This window comes from Babylonia areolata, chromosome 7 (assembly GCF_041734735.1).
Source record: "Babylonia areolata isolate BAREFJ2019XMU chromosome 7, ASM4173473v1, whole genome shotgun sequence".
Taxonomy (NCBI): Eukaryota; Metazoa; Mollusca; class Gastropoda; order Neogastropoda; family Buccinidae; genus Babylonia; species Babylonia areolata.
In genome coordinates, this window is record NC_134882.1 from 2,486,979 (window position 1) to 2,496,978 (window position 10,000).

The following is a 10,000-nucleotide window of genomic DNA, read 5'->3' on the forward strand; positions in this document are numbered from 1 at the left end:
TGACAGTTTTGCCCCGTCTTCTGCCTGTGTCAATGTCTTCTGTCTGCCACGGACCACGTTCCAGCTCAAAGTGGGATTCAATGAGCAAATCGATTATTTACCGCGACTTCCCGGTTTTTAGGAACTTGCTGCGAAGTTTTGGGAGAAGATCCCCGAATGAAAGCCAACATTTTCCGCCAATGCAACTGCAGCTGTCGTCTGCCCTGAAGATTTCTGTAAAGCTCTCCTTGAGATGATGTCCTGGGGCGATGGGAACCAAAAACAGAAAAGTTGTGAGTGAGTTTTTGGATCGAAATTCGACATGACCAGGTTGTTACTTCCCTTCTCTCTATATCTCTCTCGATATAGATATATATCAATATATATATATATATATATATCACACAAACACACACAGACACACACAGATCAATCACACAACACACACACACACACACACACACACACACACACACACACACACAAGCGGTTTTCATGGCTGCAGTTCACACGCGTTCACGAATATGTGTGTGTGTGTTTCTGTCTGTGCGCGCGCGCGCACGCTGTCTGCGTGAGCGCTTGTGTATCATAACCATTCCCTGACAACAACAGAAATCTCCCAATCGACAAAGACTGCCTTCACTCACAAAAGAAGCGTCTTTGGTCATAAATCATGGGCAGAGCCTGCAATAAACGAGTTTTAACACTGTTCGCTCACACAAATGCATCCATGCACACACGCGCGAGCGAACGAACACAACAAGTCTTTTGATGTTTTCACGGGTGAGGGACAAAACAAGAGCGGTAACTGCACGCCTGACAGAACGCTGTGACGCTTCATCGTGCAGTTCCCCCCTCCCCCAACCCCCACCCCCACTCCACACCCCGCCAAACCGGTCTCACCCCCACCCAACCCCCCACCCGTAGTGTGACCCTTGCTGAGGAGACAATGGTCATCACCTTCAGGTTCAGAAGAGAACGAACCTTCACTCACTTCAACATTGACAGCCACCAAACCTAAACAGAAAATTAATAGCAAACCCAAAAAAAGCAACTTTGAAAATAAACAAAACAAAACAAGAAAACGTTTACTACTAAAAGACGTCGACAAAGTCTAACGGAAAGCTGAACAACAACAACAGCAAACAAACAAAAGGTGTGTTACAAAGAGGCGCCAACAAACTCCAATGGAAAGTTGAATAACGACACCCTGTTAAACTTAGAGCGGGTGGGGGGGGGGGGGCAAGGAAAGATAAACAAGAGAAAACGACAACAAACTCTAACGGAAAGTTTAACGTTTGTTACAAACGGGCGCCAAAAAAACTCTGACTGACGTGAAGTTGTACAAAACTTGAAGTAATCTTCCATTCCAAAAAAAAATGTTTTAGATAAAAAAAATTTGTTGTAAACAGGCACCAACAAACTCAAACAGAAAGTTTACCAAGGAACGTTCTGTTCATCTTCGATGAAAAACAACAACAAATAAACAAACAAACAAAAAAAACAAAAAGCGTTTGTTGCGAGCAGACACCAATAAACACCACATGGAAAGTTGAACAAAACATTCTGTTCAATTGCCGCGCGCGCGCGCGTGTGTGTGTGTGTGTGCGTGAGTGTGTGTGCGTGAGTGCGTGCATGCCTGCGTATGCGTGAGTGCATGTGTTTGTATGGTTGTAATCGTGTGCATATGTTATGGTCGCGCGAGGGTGTGTGTGTCTGTGCCTATTGCGTGTTAATATGTGTGTATGTCTGTGTGTGTGTGCCCGTGCGTATGTACGTGTGTGTTCAGGTATGACGTGCATCCAAGTATCTCAGGGACTAAACTGCACGCAGTGCATCAGCCCTCCACACCCCACCCCTCTCCAGTCCAGTTCAGGGTACAAAGTAAACAGAAAATAAAGAACAAAACATTCACTGTACTCACCGCCCTGTGTACTCAACGCACAACGCTCAAGTCGGGTCCTTTCACGGGGATTCAAAGAGGAGCGTGGGAAGATTATGTGTTTATGTGTGTGTAAGGGGGTTGGGGGGGGGTGTTTATGTGTGTGTGAGGGGGTTGGGGGGTGTTTATGTGTGTGTGAGGGGGTTAGGGGGGGTGTTTATGTGTGTGTGAGGGGGTTAGGGGGGGTGTTTATGTGTGTGAGGGGGTTAGGGGGGAGGAAGGGGTGAAGGGGGCGGGAGAAAGGGAACAGACTGGGAGGGAAGAGCGAGGAGGGAGGTGGAGGGGGGTATGACCTTCACCGTACTACTTTCAGTTTACGTTACCAGGTGTCTCTGACATGTGAACATTGCTGTCACCGGCTCACATGCGCACTCACATGAAAATACTTGTAATCACACACACACACACACACACACACACACACACACACACACACACACACTACCCAAAGCGAAACCTCCAGACAAATACACCAGGTGAACCTTGTGCTGCTATAAATCTCCGGGGAGAAAAAAAAAGGTGGGGGTCGGGGAGATTTGTGTTTCGTCTTTGTTTTGTTTGACGGATCTGTGACATCACGATTAGTCACAACAGACATCGCCGTGTGAGAGGCTGCATCCACATTTCTTCCCCTCTCCTCCTGTGTGTGACTGGCGAAGTGAACGTCCACCCCTTGCTGTCAACACTGCACATTCCGTCTTGAAGGGGAAGATTGTGGACATTTGCCGTGTGAGCTTCGGGCGGCTCTCCGAAGAAGAGCCGCCATAGAGCACCTCAACTCCCTTTTTTTGTCTGCACGTGATAAATGAATGAATGAATGATATGGATACTTACATAACGCCTATCCTCGGTCGGAGACCAAGCTGTAAGCGCTTTACAAACGTGGAGTCATTAGCACAAAAGGCTGCTAACCAGGGCAGAGCCGACTGACGGCTGTCAGTTAGCAGCCTTTTGTGCAAATGACTCCACGTTTGTAAACCGCTTGGAGATTGGTTTCCGACCGAGGATGGACGCTATGTAAGTACCTATATCATTCATTCTTTCATGTATCACGTGCAGACTAAAAAAGTGGATTTTTCTCCATATCTTGCCAGGGACAGCAACCCTTTTCGTTGCCGTGTTCTTTTCCGTGCCTGCCTGCTACACACAGGACCTGTTCGGTTGATCGTCTCACCCGAAAGACCAGAACCCAGACCACTACTCAAGATCTGGTGGAGGAAGGACCGCATCCCGGTCCGACTAGGAAGCGAGTGTGTTCGGGATTGGAACCCATGGACCCTCGCTTCCTTGTCGGCAGTATGACCACTAAGCCACCGCTCCACCCTAATACAGATGACTGTATACACTGCTTCCGAAATGTTAACCCTCTTGTATTCACAAATTTGATACTCTTTTTAGTTTTCAGTTGTGGCTGGAGTAAAGAGTAAAGGCAAGAGGGTTAAGGGTTAAATACGAGGTTAAAGATCCCCTAACCTGGACAGTGAATTCATAGTAACTGTGTCTAGGGATCAGCAGTAAGGAAGGCGGGGCCCACTCCTTTCCTTCCGCCGTTTCAACCTTCTCCGACCCAAGTCAGTCAGGTACCGATTCGCACGTGTAGTTGGATTGAGGATAACTCGGGAGTAACCTGCCTTTCCACCCCACCCACCCCCACAGGACACAACCATCATGCCGAAACAAGGCTTCCAGCCCTGATCACTGGTGAACACAGGATCAAAATTCCCGAGAACCGATTCTGTCAGGACGCCCCAGAAGATGTCAGTGTTCCCCCCAAAAAAGAACGGTGTTATCGTAACCACAACGCAACGTGACATTCCGCGGCGGGGCACAACCCGTGTGCTGTGAAAGGGCACCAGCATGGAACGGTGCCTTGGGGGCAGCAAGGAGGGAGGGAGGGTATAACAGGGTCCGCCACCACCACCATCATCATCATCATCATCATGACGTGCCGTGACGTCAGCATCCAGAGGGTGGTCACAAGGCCGTGCTGTTCCTGCTGCTGCAGCCAGACACACGGGTGTTTTGTTCCCCTGTGGGGAGGAGGATGAGGGGGTGGGCAAGTTATAAGGGGTGGACGTGTAACCGTGTGTGGAGAGGGGGACGTGAGGGGAATGTGCGTTTGAATGTGAGCGCGCGCGCGTGTATGTGTGTGTGTGTGTGTCTGTGTCTGTGTGTGTGTGTGCGCGCGCGCAGAGGGAGGCGGTAAACGGAGAAGAGGGAAGAATGTGTCTGTGTTGTTATTGTTCTGGTTCTTGTTCTTTTCGTTGTTGTTGTTGTTGTTGTTGTTGTTGTGTGTGTGTGTGTGTGTGTGTGTGTGTGTGTGTGTGTGTGTGTGTGTTGTGCATGTGACGCGCGTGCATGCGCGCACTGCGCCTTCCTGACTGCGTGTATATGTGCGCGAAAGCAGGGTAACAAGCACACACACACGGACGCACACACACAGGTGGACAGACAGAAGAGAGACAGAAAGGCGGAAAGACAGGGAGACAGACAGATCGAAAAACAGACAGACAGACAGACGGACATACACATAGACACATCGACAGACAGACAGGTGGACAAACAGACAGGGGGGAATACAGACGGACAGATAGACAGAAGGACAGACAGACAGACAGACAGAAGGACAGAGAGACAGACAGACACCAACAGTCCATCAAAGACACGTGGTCTGGCGGATTGACCCACCTCACACATTATAGTACCGCGTTCAAATCTTGCACACTGACGAACCAACAATGCACTCACTCGCTCACCGACACCCTCAGTCACTCACTCACTCAGACTCACCTGAGCCGGACGTCAAGCGGCGAGGCGAGGGGGCCTTCTCATCTTCCTGGTACTCGCTGTCTCACTCATACATTCACTCACTCACTCATACACTCTCTCGCTCACTCACTCGCTCCTTTCTTCCTAAAAGAACTTTTGAGCTAACCTGTAGACCAACGTCACAACAACAAGGTGTCACTGTGTCAAGGAGTCACTGACCTGATCCCGACGCCTTGCGGTGCGGGGAGGGGTTTGTTTCGTCCACCCGCCTCACTCGTACACTCACTCACTCATTCTCTAGCTCACTCTCACTCACTCCCTCAGTGATCACTCACTTCCCCAACGAAGTTCTAAGCTAACGACAGAAAGCTGACAACAGTGTCAAAGAGTGACTGACCTGACCCTGACGCCTTTCGGTGCGGGGAGGGGGGCTTCTCGTCCTCCTGGTACTCCACGTGGTCCTTCAGGGACAGCAGCTCCCCGTTCTCACCCCCCGCCCCCTCCAGGCCGTTCGTCGCCAGCCGCTCCACCTGAGACATCCCGACGGCACCGACCGCTGGGCCTCGCTCACCTACACCAGCAGCAGCAGCACAGTCCCCGGAGGCCGGGCAGCTCAGTCTCACCGGGATGTATTCAATGCTGTCGTCCTGCACCTTGCCTGATTTGTTCTTGTTGTTGCTACTTTATTGTTCTTTTTCTTGTTCTTGTTGTTGTTTCGTTTATTTTTCGCTTCGACTGCTGTCACTCTGCATTACCTCACAGCCTTTTCCCAGAGTGTAAAGAACGGTTTCCGTAGCTGAAGACACTTCCGGTTGTCCCGGAAGTGGGTTGTGATGTTAACACTTTTGGGGTTGTTTCGACACTTTTCTTGCAGGACGGGAAATGGTCATTAAAGTTTGTTGTTGCTCTCCTTGCACATTTGTTCGGTTATTCAAACAGTTGCTGCAACTCACCGTTGTTTTCTTTTCTTTTCTTTTCCCCCCTTTCTTAGCTATAGAATAAATTGGACAGTCAAAATGTCTTCGTGTGTCGTTACCACAAACTTTGCAAGCAGTTTTTAACAGTTAGTAGATCAACACACCAGGCGAGTATTGTAGGTTCATCACAATCTTCGGAAGTTCTTTTCAGTTCGGTTCCTTTTTCACACACACACACACAAAAATAATAACAACAATTATGCAATCTCCGTTTTGAAGACACCGTTTGTGAAGCCTGGGTCATCAAAACAACAACAGAGTTTCACTAAAACCAAACATCAAAGCTGTCACATTCAATTCGGGATACTGTATCCTGAAAACTAAAACAAAACAAAAACTCCAGATGGTTTCAGAACACACAGCAGCCCTGTCAGTGACATCCTGGTCCGTCAAGGAGCAAGCCAACACAAAAATCAATAAGTGTAACAAGCTGTGTGTGACATGCCGTCACTTTTGTTCTTTTTTAATCCGCCAGTGGAGAAATCAGTGGAGCGGGACGAGGGTTCTGCACACCATTCACACACACACACACACACACACACACACACGCACACACACACACACGCACACACACACACACACACACACACGTGTTGTGAATGTCAAGTGAGAGATACGGATGACTGATGGATCGACGTGTATATTTATGATATGTGTATATGTTATATGATTCATCCAGTACTGCACAGCCATCTCTGTCTCCTCACCCCATCCACTCCCACCCACCCACCCCCCGCCCCCCACCCCCACCCACCCCTCTCTCTCTCTCTCTCTCTTTCTCTGATGCGATAGGTCGGACGCAACTTAAATGAATCTTAGCCACTCCATCCTTCCATCCACTGTTCGTTCACCTGCCTCATTTTGATTTTACGCTGTGTACGACGTGTCTCTCCAGATTTCCCCAAAGCCAAAACACACAGCAACTGTTTCTGTCAGTCCGGCCATCCAACTGACAGGCTTTTGTTGACTCCATCCTCTCTTTAACGGTTTAAATAATCTTTAATTGTTCAGCAGTACACCTGATTACATTGCAAACAAAGACAAAGTTTCGTTTATTTATTTATAGTCCGTTCATCTAAGATGATGATATTAGACTGAAAATAAATGATATTATTATCATCATTTGGATTATTATCATTTCTATCATAATGATGATTGTTATTATTAATTAGAAATCGACATTTCTGTATATTCGAATGAAAAGGGGGCGGTTGAGGTGGAGGGGAGGGGTCGGGGGGTTGGGGGGCGGGGGGGAAGGGGGGGGGACTAAGAAAGGAACAGACAGACAGACAGACAGAGAGAGAGAACAGAATGTGGAAAAGATAGAGTACAAAAACAAAGACAAAGGAGCATCAAAAAGCTTAAAGTTTATACTGCGCCCTCTTCCATCCTGTCCTGTCTGTTCTTTCAGTCCCACCTGCAGACTGGTTCCCTATCTGTGTGCAGTTCAATGCTAGACGCACGTTGACGAAGTGCATACGAGCACGCACGCGTGAGCGCACGCACCCACTCACCCATTCACACACACATGCACGCACGCACGCGCACATCTTGTCTCTGCCTCTCTCTCTCTCTCTCTCTCTCTCGGGTTCGTTTAATTTTGTTATGCAATGAAAGTATGTTGACGCATTCACCCATGTCCTAAGGACCTCATGGCCAATGACATTACAGTGTCAAAGCATCACACACGCGCGCGCGCATACACACACACACACACACACACACACACACACACACACACACACACACACACACACACACAGGTGGGAAAGAGGGAGAGAGAAAAAGATAGGGAGGGAGAGACAGACAGAGACAGACAGACAGAAAGTGACAGACAGACAGACAGAGAGTCACACACACACACACACACACACACACACACACACACACACACACACACACACGGGTGGGAAAGAGGGAGACAGAAAAAGATGGGGGAGGGAGAGACAGACAGACAGTGACAGACACAGGGAGATTGAGAGATACACACACACACACACACACACACACACACAGAGAGAGAGAGAGAGAGAGAGAGAGAGAGAGAGAGAGATCCTTCAAGCATGACACAGGAGAAAACGAGACAAGGAAACATTACAGCTATTTTCCACTGTACCGAACGAATCCTTCCGTCATTTGATTCGCACCCCTACACGTGGCCAATGGCTGTGAAATAAAATAAAAGCCCTCACCCACTTACAACCCTCTCCCCCCCCACCTACCCCACCCCCCACACAATTATTCCTAGACTACTGCTGCTGACAACGTGTGACTGACACTAACAGGGGGGACCACCCAGTACAGCTGAAGGGAGGTCATTCACAGGTCACTGTTCAGCACCATCATTGTCTGACATTAAAGGCACCGATCCATCATCCCTCTCGCCCGCACGGTCGATTTAAGTCATACTTACTTCAGTGGTAACTAGTCCGATTATGATCTGAAACGAATACTTCGTCTGTATTGTATCAGTTGTATTGTATTGTATTGTACTGTAGTGTTTTGCAAAGCATTGTATTGTATTGTATTGAACTATATTGAAGTGCAGTGCAATGCATTTCATAGTACTGTACTGTACTCTACTGTATTGCATTATACTGTATGTCTTGTTGGCACAGCAGATTTCTGTGTGCGAAATCCGTGCTGCTCTCACTGGGGACAGCGCGACACGCCGCCACAGTACAGCGCCACCATGTTTGTCCGTTTGCCAGTGTCACTGTTTGACCATCACGGTGGATTTGCCGATCAACTTTTTTTTCTTTTTTTCTTTTTTCTTTTTTTTTGGGGGGGGGGCGTGGGGGGGGCGGGGTGTTTGTTTGTTTGTTTGTTTGCTTTGTTTTGTTTTGTTTTGTTTTTCGGAGACAACCTCTTTTGTTACCGTGGAAATTTTTTTAGCTTGCGCTCAATGCACGATGTCTATGGGACTTCGTTCCAAGGTCCAGGAAGAGTATCGAAAAAAAAAAGATTTAAGGTGCAGGACTCGAACAAAACCGAGGACACACGCTTCCTAGTCTGGTCCATTACCGCTGGGCCACCACTGTGGGGAACATCTTTGTTTCAGTTTCAGCTTCTCAAGGAGTCACTGCGTTCCGGCAAATCCATATACGCTACACCACATCCACTAAGCAGATGCCTGACCAGCAGCATAAGCCATCGCGCTTGGTCAGGCCTTGAGTGCCTGAAAATGTACATTAAAATTTTGTGTACCTATCAGAGTGGATTTCTTCTGTGGCATAATGCCAGAGGACAACACTTTTGTTGTCGTGGGTTCTTTTTCAGTGCGCCAAGTGCGGCTTATCGTCTCGTTCAAATGACTAGACGTTCACTTATATTTTCCAGAAAAAACAACAACAAAACTTGGGACAAAGGATGAGAGCGGGATTCGAACCCAGACCCTCACGGACACTGTACTGGTAGGTAAGCGTCTAAACCATTCTGCCACCTTCCTCCGCTCAACAACTTCCGTGATCCTGTGGCATTTCCTCCACTTTGCCACTGACTGAAAAAAGCCTGTGCACTCCGAATGTGTCATTGGCAATGGCTTTCATTTTGTTACAAGTGTGTCCCCGAAAAATAATGTCATTTGGAATTATTACTGATAGCATGTAAATATCGAATCACCTTCTGTCAATGTTTGCATATGTGACATATTATTTAGTTGCTGGGAAAAAAGACATTTCAAGTGAATTAATAATAAGGCTGGGGAAGGAACGTCTGATTTACCCTTCTTCTGGAACGTACATGTTGATACACTGGAATTTCTTACCCTTTTTTTTCTTTTTTTTTCAGATGTATTAATCTGCTGCAGATTCTCTTCTATGTCAACTATGTATCTTTTTTCCTGTGTCTGTTGTTTTGCTTTTCAAGACTTCTGTGGACAAGTCGCTGTTCGTCTTTCATGTGAAGACACCACAACATGGTTGTTGTTGACGATGCTCTTGCTTTTCTTCCTTTGGTCTTTCTGGCGTCATTTCAACTGGCGTTTTTGGACATTATTTTTGCATTCTGTTAGACTAGTGTTTAGAACTGACGGGTCAGAACTACTGCCTGAAAAAGGCTCCTTTTCGATGGGATGGGACAACAGCAGCAGCAACAACCAAGAAAGGTTCCCCACACACACACCTCAAGACCCAACCCCCACCCCCACCTTCCTTTCCAACAACGGAACCTTCAGAGAACCAAACCCCGGCCCTCAACAACGTGACCTTAAGGAAGTGGCTGATAGGTCGTTAAACTCTAAGGCTGCGGCCATAGTAAACCCGGTTTTTTTACCGCCGTCTTTTTTGCCGGCCCGGGTAAAAGAACCTGCCCGGCTTAATTGCTCTGTGGCGTC

The 10,000-nt window shown here is 47.8% G+C and overlaps 1 protein-coding gene across 7 annotated transcripts in view; it reads right to left on the reverse strand.

The window, feature by feature from the left end:
• LOC143283645 (neuronal membrane glycoprotein M6-a-like) overlaps positions 1-10,000 on the reverse strand; it is a 233,851-nt gene that overhangs the window by 111,774 nt on the left and 112,077 nt on the right. For 5 of the 7 annotated variants that reach the window (XM_076589842.1, XM_076589841.1, XM_076589840.1 and 2 more), the window contains exon 2: positions 5,088-5,826. The exons of the other annotated variants lie outside the window; for them this stretch is intronic. In XM_076589842.1, coding sequence (XP_076445957.1) covers positions 5,088-5,229 — 142 coding nt within the window. In that variant the 5' untranslated portion in view covers positions 5,230-5,826. The remainder of the gene's footprint in view (positions 1-5,087; positions 5,827-10,000) is intronic. 7 annotated transcript variants of the gene reach the window in all.